The 15196-nt window shown below is 41.5% G+C and overlaps 1 protein-coding gene across 7 annotated transcripts in view; it reads left to right on the top strand.

Moving 5' to 3' along the window:
- LOC124037775 (epidermal growth factor receptor substrate 15-like) overlaps positions 1–15196 on the top strand; it is a 37546-nt gene extending 22350 nt beyond the window's left edge. For 3 of the 7 annotated variants that reach the window (XM_046352815.1, XM_046352812.1, XM_046352811.1), the window contains exons 16-25: positions 2049–2372; positions 2498–2623; positions 3751–3889; positions 6805–6849; positions 6976–7331; positions 7582–7651; positions 7761–7831; positions 8062–8209; positions 9221–9408; positions 12418–15196. In XM_046352815.1, the coding sequence (XP_046208771.1) occupies positions 2049–2372; positions 2498–2623; positions 3751–3889; positions 6805–6849; positions 6976–7331; positions 7582–7651; positions 7761–7831; positions 8062–8209; positions 9221–9408; positions 12418–12564 (1614 nt within the window). In that variant the 3' untranslated portion in view covers positions 12565–15196. The other 4 variants (XM_046352816.1, XM_046352814.1, XM_046352813.1 and 1 more) reach the window with 4 other exon arrangements.

Genomic DNA, 15196 nt, shown 5'->3' with positions numbered 1-15196 from the left:
ATAAATGACATGTCATCCTTACCAAGCAATCTATGTCATCAATCATGTTTTGTTCTCTCCAACCCGTGTGTGTGTATCAGTACCAGTCAAACGTTTTTTTGCTACTTTCTACATTGTAGAATAATAGTGAAGACATCAGAACTATGGAATCATGTAGTCACCAAGAAAGTGTTTAACAAATCAAAATATATTTGAGATTCATCAAAGTAGCCACCCTTTTCCTTGATGACAGCTTTGCACACTCTTGGCATTTTCTCAACCAGTTTTTTTCCTGGAATGCTTTTCCAAGAGTCATGAAGGAGTTCCCACATATATGCTTAGCAATTGTTGGCTTCTTTTCCTTCACTCTGTGATCCGACTCATTCCAAACTATCTCAATTGGGTTGAGGTTGTCGTGGAAATATTTGGTCAATCATATTTCATAAATACCGGAGCATGTGAGTTCAAATAGACTTTTTAATACTTCATAATAAAAGCCGAGCTGCATCATGAATACAACTGCCTTCCAATCTTGGTAAAAACTACTTATACATTTGTCCTCCTTACGTCATACTCATAGTAACTCCTCTTAATGACTTATCACCTCTGGCATTTAGCCACCGTTATCATATTAGGACATGCAACCTGTAGAGTCACAAATAGTTTCATGCATGTAGGACCATAGCAACAGACCATGGCACTCTACAGGATTAACCAATACATGAAATCCTGCTGACTCCATTGAAAGATGAACCCCTGTTCTGGAAAAAAAACCAAGAGGTGTAACCATAGTTGGCCATAACAGTTACAAGAATAACCATGTGCATGTCTAATGGTGTCCAATGACCTAGAGCACATAGAGTGCAGTAGTTTTGCTGGCTCCTTCTGAAATAAATAATTCCCACATATGTACTGAAAAATTCACAATAAGGTCGGGTGATTGTAAAGGCCAGGTCATCTGATGCAGCACTCCATCACTCTCCTTCTATGTCAAATTACCCTTCGACAGCCTGGAGGTGTGTTTTGCGTCATTGTCCTGTTGAAAAACAAATGATAGTCCCACTAAGCAGAAACCAGATGGAATGGCGTATCGCTGCAGAATGCTGTGGTAGCCATGCTGGTTAAGTGCACTTTGAATTCCAAATAAATCACGACAGTGTCACCAGCAAAGCACCATCACACCTCCATACTTCAGTGGGAACCACACATGGTCATCCGTTCACCTACTCTGCGTCTAATCAGACCAAAGGACAGATTTCCACCAGTCTAATGTTCATTGCTCGTGTTTCTTGGCCCAAGCAAGTCTCTTTTTCTTATTGGTGTCCTTTTACAGTGGTTTCTTTGCAGCAATTTGACCATGAAGGCCTGTTTCATGCAGTCTCTCCTCTGAACAGTTGATGTTGAGATGTCTGTTACTTTAACTCTGAAGCATTTATTTGGGCTGCTTGGGTCTTCCTTTCCTGTGGCGGTCCTGATGAGAGCCAGTTTCATCATAGCGCTTGATGGTTTTTGCGACTGCACTTGAAATTTTCCCGCATTGGCTGATGTCTTAAAGTAATGGTGGACGGTTGTTTCTCTTTGCTTATTTGACCTGGTCTTACCATAATATGGACTTTGGTCTTTTACCAAATAGAGCTATCGTCTGTATTCCACCCCTTCCTTCTCACCACAACTGATTGGCTCAAATGCATTAGGAAGGGAAGACATTCCACAAATGAACTTTTAACAAGGCACACCTGTTAATTGAAATGCATTCCAGGTGACTACCTCATGAAGCTGGTTGAGAGAATGACAAGGGAAAGTGTGGCTACTTTGAAGAATCTGAAATGTAAAATATATTTTGATTTGAACTTTTTTTTGTTTACTACATGATTCTATATGTGTGTTATTTCATAGTTTTGATTTCTTCACTATTATTATACAATGAAGACAATAGCCAAAAGAAAAGAAAAACCATTGCATGAGTAGGTGTTAAACGTTTGACTGGTACTGTGTGTATCTATATCCATCACTCTGCGCTCTCTCCCTTATCCCTGTGCTCTCTGTACCTCTGTTTGAATGGAGGGCAGGTGCACCAGAAGCAAAGTGATCTACAGATTGAGGAGCGGATGGTCACGGCCCAGCTCAGCTGTAAGAATTCCTTAGAGGAGGATCCAGTGCTGGTGAATGGCTCAGCGAAGGAGCAGCATCAGGAAGACCAGCCTGAGGAGCTGAGAGTAGAGCCTCCAGCCAGCCAGCCACAGATGGAGCCTGCTGAACCGATGGAAGAAGTAGATGAGGAGGATCGGCCTAAGACCCCAGAGGAACCAGAGCCCAAGTCTGATGCCTTCGAAGACCTCTATAACAGCCTATCTTCCACTGTCTGGCCAGTACCACAGGACAACCTTGTGAAGGCAATATATTGTACTATGAAACATCTGGGTCTTTTATTATTTGTTCATAAGTCTGAGTGCTAGTTGTGCGTGTTGTTATGCCATCATGGTGTCTGAAGTTGCTATTTTTCCTTCTCTTTTCTCAGGAGCACATTAGTCCCATTGCTTTCACCCTTCAGGAGCACAGCAGTCCTACTGCTGAAGTTGAAGCAGAGGTCAAAGATATAGAAAAAGAAGATGAGGAGTCATCGTTTAAAGCGAGCACTCCCAAGGTACAATCTGGTCCAATATGGCCGCTTCATCTTTAGCCATGGGATTCCCCCCTGGAATCCAGATCTGGGTTCAGGTCATTTATTTCAATATTTTCTATGAATGAGTATTTTTAAATAATGTGGCCCTATTCAGCTACTTCTATGAGAAGTTTTTAAAACATTTTCCTATAAATTGCCTACTCTTTGATAGTATTGGCATTATTTAAAATACCAAACTGACCTAGTTCAAATGCATGGGAGTATTTTATTATTTTGTAAATATTTTCCAAATGCATTTCCAAAAACAATTTAAACATTCAACCACTTGTCTTTAAAGAGGAAATACTTTGCTTTCGGAAAGTATTTATACCCCTTGACATTTTCAAAAGTTTTAGGTTACAGCCTTATTCTAAAATGGATTTGAATTGTTTTTTTCCCTCATCAATCGACACACAATACCCCATAATGGGAAAGCAAAAACAGGATTTTAGATGTTTGCTAATTTATAAAAAATGTACTTGAATATCACATTTACATAAGTACTCAGAACCTTTACTCAGTACTTTGTTGAAGCACCTTTGACCACAATTACAGCCTCAAGTCTTCTTATGTATAACGCTACAAGCTTGGCACACCTGATCCTTTCAAGCTCTGTCAGGTTGGATGGGGAGCATTGCTGCACAGCTATTTCCAGGTCTCTCCAGAGAGCCTGTTGGAAAAGCATTCCAAGTGATCTTCTGTATACCAACCCTACCTTGTCACAACACAACTGATTGGCTCAAATGCATTAAGAAGGAAAGACATTCCACAAAATAACTTTTAACAAGGCACACCTGTTAATTGAGGTACATTCCACGTGACTACCTCATGAAGCTGGTTAAGAGAATGACAAGTGTGCCAAGCTGTCAACAAGCTGTCATCAAAATATATATTGATTTGTTTCACACTTTTTTGGTTACTGTCATCGCTATTATTCTACAATGTAGAAAATAGTAAAAATACAATTTTAACCTGAATGAGTAGGTGTCAACTTTTGACTGGTACTGTATATCTCCCCAAATACTTAATTCCAATGTAATAGAAAATAATTGAAATATTCTAAATATTATTTGAACCCAGGTCTGCTGGACTGTGCTGTATTTCCCTAGCAGGTGGACTCTCCAGAGCCAGAACCGAGACGAGAGTCAACTGAGCCTCTCCATGCTACCCTGCCCGTGCTGCCTCCACAGACCACTTCCCATCCACTCCCTGATTTGGACTTCTTCCAGTCAGACCCCTTCACTGACCGTGAGTTACCCCTCCACGTCTCCGATAGTTTTATTGTACTAACAGGAGCAATTTCAAACTTGACAAACCTACTGTATGTATGAATGTTCAGTGCATTTGGGAGGTATTCAGACCCCTTGACAATTTTAGAATAAATAAAATGTTTCCCTCATCAATCTACACACAATACCTCATAATGAAAAAGACAGGTTTTTAGAAATGTTTGCTTATTTATTAAAAATAATAACCAGAAATACCTTATTGACATAAGCGTTCAGACCCTTTGCTATGAGATTTGAAATTGAGCTCTGGTGCATCCTGTTTCCATTGATCATCCTTGATGTTTCTACAATGTGATTGTAGTCCACTTGTGGTAAATTCAATTGATTGGACATGATTTGGACAGGCACACACCTGCCTAATATAAGGTCCCACAGTTGACAGTGCATGTCAGAGCAAAAACCAAGCCATGAGGTCGAAGGAATTCTCCGTAGAGCTCCATGACAGGATTGTGTTGAGGCACAGATCTGGGGAAGGATACCACAAAATGTCTGCAGCATTGAAGGTTCCAAGAACATCATTCTTAAATGGAAGAAGTTTGGAATGACCAAGATTTTTCCTGGAGCTGTCCACCTGGCCAAAGTGAGCAATCGGCGGTGAAGGGCTTTCGTCAGGGAGGTGACCAAGAACTCGATGGTCACTCTGACAGAGCTCTAAAGTTCCTCTGTGGAGATGGGAGAACCTTCCAGAAGGACAACCATCTCTGCAGCATTCTACTAGCAAGGCCTTTATGGTAGTGGCCAGACAGAAGCCTCTCCTCAGTAGAAGACACAAACTTAGAGTTTGCCAAAAGGCACCTAAAGTACTCTCAGACCATGAGAAACAAGAATCTCTGGTCTGATGAAACCAAGATTGAACTATTTGGCCTGTTTTCCAAGCGTCACATCTGGAGGAAACCTGGCACCATCCCTACGGTGAAGCATGGTGGCAGCATCGTGCTGTGGGGATATTTTTCAGTGGCAGGGACTGGGAGACTTGTCAGGATCGAGGGAAGATGAACAGAGCAAAGTACCAGAGAACCTTGATTAAAACTTCCTTCAGAGTGCTCAGGACCTCAGACTGGGGAGAAGGTTTACCTTTCAACAGGACAACGACCCTAAGCACACAACCAAGACAATGCAGGAGTGGTTTCGGGACATGTCTCTGAATGTCCTTGAGTGGCCCAGCCAGAGCCTGGACTCGAACCCATTCGAACATCTCTGGAGAGACCTGAAAAAAGCTGTGCAGCGACGCTCCGCATCCAACCTGACAGAGCTTGAGAGGATCTGCAGAGAAGAATGGGAGAAACTCCCTAAAAACAGGTGTGCCGAGCTATAAATGTGATATTTCAGTTAAAAAAAATAATTAATCAAGGCAAAGGGTAGCTACTTTGAAGAATCTCAAATATAAATATATTTTGATTTTAGTACACTTTTTTGGTTACATGATTCTATAGGTGTTCTTCTGTAGTTTTGTTGTCTAACCTATTATTATTATTATTCTACAAAGGAAAAATAAAGAAAATCCCTTGTATGTGTGTGGATATATATATATATATATATATTAGTTGAACTCGGAAGTTTACATACTTAGGTTGGAGTCATTAACTTGTTTTTCAACCACTCCACAAATTTCTTGTTAACAAACTATAGTTTTGGCAAGTCTGGTAGGACATCTACTTTGTGCATGACACAAGTCATTTTTCCAACAATTGTTTACAGACAGATTATTTCACTTATAATTCACTGTATCACAATTCCAGTGGATCAGAAGTTTACATACACTAAGTTGACAGTGCCTTTAAACAGCTTATAAAATTCCAGAAAATTGTCATGGCTTTAGACATTTCTGATAAGCTAATTGACATCATTTGTTTCAATTGGATGTGTCCCTTCGGATGCATTTCAAGGCCTACCTTCAAACTCAGTGCTTCTTTGCTTGACATGGGAAAATCAAAAGAAGTCAGCCAAGACCTCAGAAAATAAATTGTAGACTTCCACAAGTCTGGTTAATCCTTGGGAGCAATCTCCAAACGCCTGAAGATACCACGTTCATCTGTACAAACAATAGAACGCAAGTATAAACACCGTGGGACCATGCAGCCGTCATACCGCTCAGGAAGGAGACACATTCTGTCTCCTCGAGATGAACGTACTTTGGTGCAAGAAGTGCACATCAATCCCAGAACAACAGCAAAGGACCTTGTGAAGATGCTGGAGGAAACAGGTACAAAAGTATCAATATCCTCAGTAAAACGAGTCCTAAGGACAACAAAGTCAAGGTATTGGAGTGGCCATCACAAAGCCCTGACCTCAATCCTATAGAAAATGTGTGGGCAGAACTGAAAAAGCGTGTGAGCAAGGATGCCTACAAACCTGACTCAGTTACACCAGCTCTCAGTAGGAATGGGACAAAATTCACCTAACTTATTGTGGGAAGCTTGTGGAAGGCTACCTGAATCGTTTGAACCAAGTTAAACCATTTTTAAAGGCAATACTACCAAATACTAATTGAGTATATGTAAACTTCTGGGAATGTAATGAAAGAAATAAAAGCTGAAATGAATTATTCTCTCTACTATTATTCTGACATTTCACATTCTTAAAATAAAGTGGTTATCCTAACTGACCTAAGACAGTAAAAATTCCCTAGGATTAAATGTCAGGAATTGTGAAAACTGAGTTTAAATGTCTTTGGCTAAGGTGTATGATCCATCCATGTCAAGCCTTTTTTGCATTGTGTATTGTGTGTTGATTAATGGGGGGGGGACTATTTTATTCATTTTAGACATAAGGCTTTAACTTATAGAAATGCTGAATAAGTCAAGGGGTCTGAATACTTTCCGTATGTATGTAATAAAAATGAGTCCCAGCTGATTCTGTTGTCTGTCTGTGCAGAGGATCCATTTAAAGATGATCTGTTTGGAAAGGCAGATGTTTCTGGTGAGTGTTGTTTACTCAGTATGAGCTCAAACAATGCAGCTATACATTGGAGCCACCAAATCAGAAATATTTTTATATTGGCCTGTATTTTGAATGTGAACCTGTAACGTAGCTGTTCTTCAACAGATCCATTTGGAGGGGACCCATTCAAGGGTACAGATCCCTTTTCCGCTGACTCCTTCTTCAAGCAGTCTTCGGCCTCCCCCTTCCCTTCTGCTGACCCCTTCAGTGGCAGCGCCAGCCTAGTGGAGCCTGACCTGTTTCCAGCTCCTCTTAACGACGCTGCAGGGCTGGACCCCTTCAGCTCCAAGGTCAGCAACAAGGCAGCCAGGGACCCCTTCAGCGCCAAGGTCAACAACGTGGATGCGGATCCATTTGGATCCAAAATGGACTCCCTGGCAGAGGCAGACCCGTTTGGCTCCCAGTGTACTACAGGCCCGGATCCCTTCAGCTGCTCCCAGCCAGGCTCTGAGCTCCCCACTGTGAGTGGTGCCTCCGTGCTGAACTGTCCATATGCCTCAGGGATATTCACTCAGGCAGCTACCCAATTTACCCCACCAAAAAACCCTCCTCCTGCACCAGCACATTGTGTTAATTATGCTCCCAGATAGATTCAGTCTATGCATGGTAATGAAGAATGACTGTGCACTTCTGTCCTTCATTATTCTAGCTAGGTGTGCGCTGTCTGTCGGGTTTTAGTTTATAACTGACATTGTATGTGTTTCCCAAAAGGATCTCATTGCAGCAACCAATGACCCTTTTGCACCTGGAGGCACTGCTGGAAATACTGGCTCTGACCCAGGTAAGACGAGGATGGAGCCTCCCTCTTGGGAGTGGGTGGTAGTGCAAATGGTAGTACTCTGTCTGGCTAAACTGTGTTGTTGAACAATATTTACATGTGTGTGCTTCAGATCCATTTGCTGCTGTGTTTGGCATCGAATCATTTGGAGTGGGATTTGCAGACTTCAGTGCCTTGGCCAAGGTAAAGTCACGATTGGTTTCTCAAGTTGTCCTTGGTGTGTACCATCATGGCTGAGATGTGAGGAAAACTAAGGATCACTAGCTATTAGTGATCGTTAGGGACATTTTTGTGATCCCGCTAACCGCATGAATAATGGGGGTGGGGGGGTGTGATGAGGTGGTGTTGATGTAAACATGAACATCAGGGAATGATGTCATTCATGCTCTTCTGGATCTCTGGTTGTTTTCAAGTCAAACGGTGCCGACCCCTTCGCCTCATCCAACTCCTCCAACAACAAGAACCTGTTCAAGGAGGACAGCCAGCCTAGCAGCCTTGATGTTCCCCCAGCCTTGCCCCCCAAGACAGGAACGCCCACCAGACCTCCCCCACCACCCCCAGGTCAGTCCTTCTGGAAAGCACATTTTCTTTCATGCTGTTTCTAGACTGTCTGTGCTTTTCTGCTGCCATTTGCAAGTAACAGAATGGCATTGGTATTGAAAACATGGAGATTTGGTACCTTGTGGGATTTTATAGTCATTGTTGCACTTTTGCTAGGACTTCTTCCCTGGGCCTCTCATTACTTACTGACCTGAGTGCTCTTGGGTGGTGGTGTGTGCCAGGGTTTCTGTGGGTTTTGGCCAAAACATAAATAAATGAAAAGCCGATAAGTTAAACTGTTGTCAGCCAAAATGACCGGGAGAAAAAATATATATGATTTTAGTTCTTCCTGTATACACATGTGTAATTATCATTGACAGATTTATTTCCCTATTGGACCCACCGCTTTGCCATTTCTCCATTTCATAGCAAATGTATTTTGTTGTCCTGAAAGGCACAATCCTAGTCATATTAACAAGTTATCCTAGTTGTATCTTTTAGATTCCCCCTCTTAAGATTTTCATCTGTCACATGTGGAATATCTATCAGGTGCTCTGTTTTAGAATGGTGTTTTCCTACGAATTGCATTTTGGAAAATGATTCGATTGTTTTATTGGCTGTATCATTACATGAGATTCATGTTCTGTTAAGATGCATTACCATAATCAAAATGTGATTTCTGTCATTCTGAGCACCATGGTTAGACACCCCAATGAGTTATGCATATGGGTCCGGTGAATGTTTCAAATGGTCGGTGAATGTTTCAAATGGCCGGTGAATGTTTCAAATGGCCGGTGAATGTTTCAAATGGCCGGTGAATGTTTCAAATGGCCGGTGAATGTTTCAAATGGCCGGTGAATGTTTCAAATGGCCGGTGAATGTTTCAAATGGCCGGTGAATGTTTCAAATGGTCGGTAAATGTTTCAAATGGTCGGTAAATGTTTCAAATGGCCGGTAAATTCAAATCTTCCCCGTCACGTTGTCTGGCGCCACATTTTTCTAACAGAAACTCTGGTGTGTTTTTGAATGCAGGTAAGAGAGCCGACATCTCCAGGTCCGAGACGTCGGACTCGTTCCACAGAAGGGGGCCATTTCTGCCCCAGGGCCCAGGAGACCCCCCTTTCTCCCAACCTGCCAAGGATGCTGCCCAAGACCCCTTTGCCCCATCCTCACCCCGCCAGCCCGCACGAGACCCAGACCGATTTGCCAGCTTTGACAAAGTGAGAACCTCCCCAGCCCCCTCTCCTCATGACACCATCTAGGTTGCCCTCCCCTGTTTCTTCGCTCACAAGCCAACTACCAAACGGCAGTCTCAGCCTCCCATCCGTCCATAGCTAAACTCTCAAACTACCAACCTACCTAAGGAGCATTTATAAGTCCTTAAGGAAATATAGTTGTATTTTATACATTTCATTATTTTAAAAGCATTCCTTTGTTTTTCTAATGAGATATGTTTTATATATTCCTTCTTCCTTATGTATCGCATATTACTTTGTCAATGTTATGTTTCTTTGTGAAGTTTATTAAAGCATTAAGGCACGAGGGGGTGTGGTATAAGGCCTATATACACCATGAGCCATGGGCTGTACTTATGCACAACGCATCAGAGTGCCTGGACACAACCCTCAGCTGTGGTATATTGGCCATATACTACAAACCCATAAGGTAGAGCAGGAAAAATACATTATTTGTCATACCCGTGGTATATAGTCTGATATACCATGGCTGTCAGCCAATCAGCATTCAGGGCTAGAACCATCCAGTTTAAAAATATAATTATAGAAAACTGGGTGGATCTAGCCCTGAAAGCTAATTGGCTGACACCTGTGGTGTATCAGACTGTATGCCTTGGGTATGACAAAACATTTAATTGTAGTGCTCTAATTACATTGGTAACCAGTTTATAATAGCAATAATGCCTCAGGGTTTGTAGTTTATGGCCAATATACCACACCCCCTTGGACCTTATTGCTTATCTTTAATTACATTTTTGTTTATTTCTAAGTTGAAGTTCAGACTTGTAATTAATGTTCCCTCAAATAACTTTACTCCTTTAATAGTGTAGCCATAGGTGACTATATATTAATAAACATATTCTAGTATATTTTAAATGGGTAACATTTTCACTGAGTGAACTTAGTCACCACTAGTGGGACTTCAGGCACACACCAAATCTTCTTCCTGATGCATAGCCCTCAGGAGCCCCTGGTTGGCTGTGGATGGAAAGGCTAGGCTGCTTGCTTTGGCTCTTGTGATTGAATGTATTTAGCACACCCACAGAAACGATAAATGGCTTGACTGAGCTCCTATTCCTCCTGCTCCCTCTGACTGCCTCCACTCTGCATGACCTGCACCCTGCCCTGCACGCGCTGTCCTTGTGTCTGATTTGCGGGCTCCCGGTGATCCTCTACAGAGCCCCCTCACTGCCTCCACCATCTCACTCTGACTGGAATCTCTCCTCCTTCTGCTTCCCACCATTCATCCTGTTATCACACCTCCCGCCACCAATCTGCACTGTGGAAGAAAGATTTCTGCTCTCTCTGGGTCTTTACTCTCATCTCTTCCTCAGTCAAATGAGCTCAATAAAACATCTTATGAAGGGTACTATCTCCATCTCTGGGCTCCATGTGTATCCATATCCACCAGGTTGATTTAGTACAGATAGCTACTGTTTGCACATTTTTTTTACATTCTGTTATGATGCATGAATTCTGGCGTATTCAAATCCCGGATTGAATTAAGGCTTGAGGTGTAAAAAATCGATTTGGTCCGAATTCAAAAACCTAGTTTTACTGGTCTTGTATAAGCATTTCTGGATGTTGGTTAGATTTACAGTATTTTGATATACTTAGAAGTTACTTTGCCATTTTTCCTCTATCATGTTACTACATCCATCACCAACCATTTATATCCCATGTGAATAACTGCATTTAGACAAAGCTGGAAAATCCTACAGGGACTTGACCATCCAATTCACAGATCTATTCCCACAAGTATGTTGTTGGTATACTTTTTCTGAGACGTTTACGTCTTCTGCAGTATATTTGGTCCAGGTTGTAAATCCATTAATATTCACTCCTGCTGTGCTGTCAGACTGTACGTCGTGAGTGATTTTAATGGGTCACAAACTGTTGAAGTCCCACACCTCATTATGAACAATGTGAATCAGTACCTGCTTTCTCTCTCAGTACCAACCACATATCTCTCTCTTTGATTTAATTGACATTAACTTTAGTGCTAAGAAATGCAGATTGGCAATCTCCGAGCCAATCGTCAGTATATTGCATTACTATACTGTATTAATTTGTGGTCACCGGTATATATGGAACACTGCAGAACCAGGTGTGTGTGTGTGTGTGTGTGTGTGTGTGTGTGTGTGTGTGTGTGTGTGTGTGTGTGTGTGTGTGTGTGTGTGTGTGTGTGTGTGTGTGTGTGTGTGTGTGTGTGTGTGTGTGTGTGTGTGTGTGTGTGTTGTGTGTGTGAACTAAACACTTATAAACTGGGTGGTTTGAGCACTGCATGTTGATTGGCTGGCACCTGTGGTATATCTGACCGTATACCACAGCTATGACTTAACATTTATTTTTACTGCCCTAATTACATTGGTAACCAGTTTATAATGGCAGCTCGAGGTTTGTGGCATGTGGCCGGTATACCACTGCTACGGGTTGTATCCAGGGACTTTGCGTCGAGGGTAAGAACAGCCTTTAGCCGTTGTATATTGGCCATAAATTCCCCCCTGATCCTTATTGCTTAAATATACCATATTTTATCATCCCAATGTCTAAAATGTACATGATGTGTCTGTTGCTGTGTGAAATTCACCTGTGAAGGCTGTCTCATGCAGACATGCTTTACAGCCATACAGGGATTTCAGCCACTCAACTGCCCCCCCTATCACTGATCTAGAGCTAATACATGTATCTTCATGTTAAACATTATCAGAGGAAATTGCAACCGTTTGCTTTTGGAACATACAAGAATCTTTATTGAAATGCTGAGAATGGTGCAGCTTACCATAAACAATAGGATGTCATCAGTATGCTGCTGCGAAATAGCTTAATACAGGACAGTTCACAACCTACTGTGTCCCTTTTTAAAAAATGGGTGTCAAGATGGGGGAGGTTGAGTGCAGTGGCACCATCAGGGAGGGACGTAGAATATACGGCTTTTAAGGTGTTCTGATGTGTGTGTGTGTGTGTGTGTGTTTGTTTCTATGTGGTGTGAAGCAGCAGTACCATACTGAGGAGGACATGATTGAGTGGGCGAAGAGGGAGAGTGAGCGGGAGGAGAAGGAGCGCTTGGCCAGACAGGCACAACAGGAGCAAGAGGATCTGGAGCTGGCCATTGCCCTGAGCAAGTCAGAGTTTTCCTGAAAGACTCCCGGTTGCCCTGTGTGACCCAGCACTAACCAAAGGAAGGAGGGAGGGGTGGGAGAACTGAACTACATGGCCTACTCAGACCCAATGAAGAGATGTTGAGTATTGGCTCTTCCTCCCACTCATTAACCCCTTTAATTTTCTCCTACCCTCTCATTTTGTTTCACTCATCTATGGCCTTTTCAGTGTGTCTTCAATGGTGTTTGGCCAGGCGGTGGGTATAGGAACTGTGATGTTCTCTGTTAGACTTCAATATCTCTCCTGATACAGTAAATAGACATGGAGATTGTAAAGTATATGTATACAGACCTAATTGTTAATAACTAACTGCAAAAGTTATGCCCCTGTTAGCAATGCTCTTGTCTAGAAGCCTGCTCATACCGAGACCACCAGACAGTATTGAGCACTTATGGTAACCATTTCTCCCTGAGATTGAATGTAAGAATGGCTGACACAACATGCCTTTTTTCTGTCTTCCCACTTGTTTTTTTTATTTTTGAAATGATGAACTTTATAATATGCTTAACTCTAACAAGATAACGAGAGTCATGTTCCTCTAATTAATCTGGGTGTAAACCAATGTCAAATTGTAATCCATATTTGATTCATTTGGCTGTATACCAGACATGTAAACAACAAAATAGTGAATTGGATTTAATGTCTGAGCTGAGGTTTTGCTAGTGCTTGTGTAAAAACACATCTTAGAGAATACCTGACGAATGTCCTTACGAGAGTAGCCATTTTATGTATAGAGTAGTCAAAGGGTGCAGAGGGTTGGAAGGGAAAAGAGGAGATCCCGCTTCTGATACACACGGGTGGTTGTCACGACTACTTTGACTACACTTAACTTGAATTGCATTTGTGCATATATTTCTGATCACCTTACTTACTATAGGCTGTTCACCTTTTCTCTCAACTCTTCCTCTCATCGACGTGTCCTTAAATGTATCTTTATATGCCAAACACCAGGCAGTGAATAAGACTCACATGCTCATTATCTGTTTGGAAAGTAATAATGATCTTGTAAACCGTGTAACTCCCAGGTCACTCACGCCGTTGTCCTCAGTGTCGTCTTCCTAATAGTCTCTTCATTCTGAAAGGTTTATTATAGCTGTACTAAGGGTTGTACATTTGCAAAAAATAAGTAAACCAGTAAAACAACTTTTATGTTCAGTTATGTCCAGACCTCTGCATGTAGGACGCTTTTTCTTAGCGTGAAATGTAATCTACCCCACCCAACACTACCCACCAATAGTCAAGAGTCAAAACTATTGACCACAAACAATTATTGTGGTTCATGAAGTGACATTTGAACAAATGAGATGTCAAGATTTTGGAAAGTAGGTTGGTTGTACAGGAAGATGTTTTTAAATGTATTTTAAGTGGAAAAATATATAATTATTATAATTGTTAACTAGAAACCGGATACAGGCTGAGTGTAATACGCACAGGAAGAGTAGCTGCTGCCTTGGCAACAGCTAATGGGCATCCCTAATAAATACAAATGCAAATTATCCCTATTAGAATAGCTGTCTTCTGTAAATGGTCTGATTCTGTCACCAAAATCCACAACACGTGACACTCTGTCTCACCTATTTAGGGATACAGTCGTTTCACCATGTCTTCTGATTCAGGGAGTTATGTACCCTTGTTATAACCAATAGGTTATAGTTTATAACTATGCCCAATTTTCCTGCTCAGGAATATGGCAAATTCTCCACTGTATATAGGCTCAACATTTATAATACCTAGCTTCAGTTGAATACAGCCATCAGCAGGGGGTTCAGTTATAAAGAAAGTGGGTGCTGCACATGTTAGTATTCTGAACCAATCTTGTTTTATAAAAAGTGTTGTGTTTCACTGAGGTGATCCAACAGTGATTTGACCTCATTTTGAAAACTGCCTGATAAAGGTATCCATTGCCTTTTTGTATAAAGGCTGTTCTTCTGTCTGTGAACTTCAGTCACTTGAGGGTTTTACTTAAAAAGCCTTTTTGTGTTAGTGAGGAGAGACAGAATTGGAGCGGGGGTGGGGGGGGTGTAAATGTAACTGTAAGGCATTTTAAAGCATACCATTGTTTTTTTTTGTTTCCAGATTAAATGAGAATAATTGTCACTAATCAAGAGGGGTATAATGTGAAAGTACACCGTTGACAAGGGAATGGCGTGGCTCAAGTTATTTGGGATATTTTGTTTTCTGACCAATGTACAACTCATGGACCCTTTTCCTGCTTTTCATCCAGGTTTTTAGGTTCTTCAGTAGAGACCATTCTGTAAATGAGCACCGTGGTCAGTTAGGACCCCCTAGTGTTGTTCATTCAACAAATGTTTCTGTTTGTAAATACAATGGCGTTGTATATTCTCCAGAGACCGCTGTGTTCCTTTTATACCATCTGGTATTTAAAGGCTATCGGATACTATTGATCATCATGTCATTTGTATAGTCTTCTTTTATTTTGAAATAAAAAACACTTGTTGTTCTAAGCCATCTACCTATAGGTTTTTAAAACGGGTTTATCGTAGGCTTTTTTTGAGTTATCATTTTTTTAACATGTCAGTAATGGTCAGAATATACTAAGTGAAACATTTAATTGAAAACAGAATAATAAATATAAACCTTTCGAACAACA

The sequence above is a fragment of the Oncorhynchus gorbuscha genome, linkage group LG06 (genome assembly GCF_021184085.1).
Source record: "Oncorhynchus gorbuscha isolate QuinsamMale2020 ecotype Even-year linkage group LG06, OgorEven_v1.0, whole genome shotgun sequence".
NCBI classification, from domain to species: domain Eukaryota; kingdom Metazoa; phylum Chordata; class Actinopteri; order Salmoniformes; family Salmonidae; genus Oncorhynchus; species Oncorhynchus gorbuscha.
This window is presented reverse-complemented; position numbering and strand designations above follow the sequence as displayed.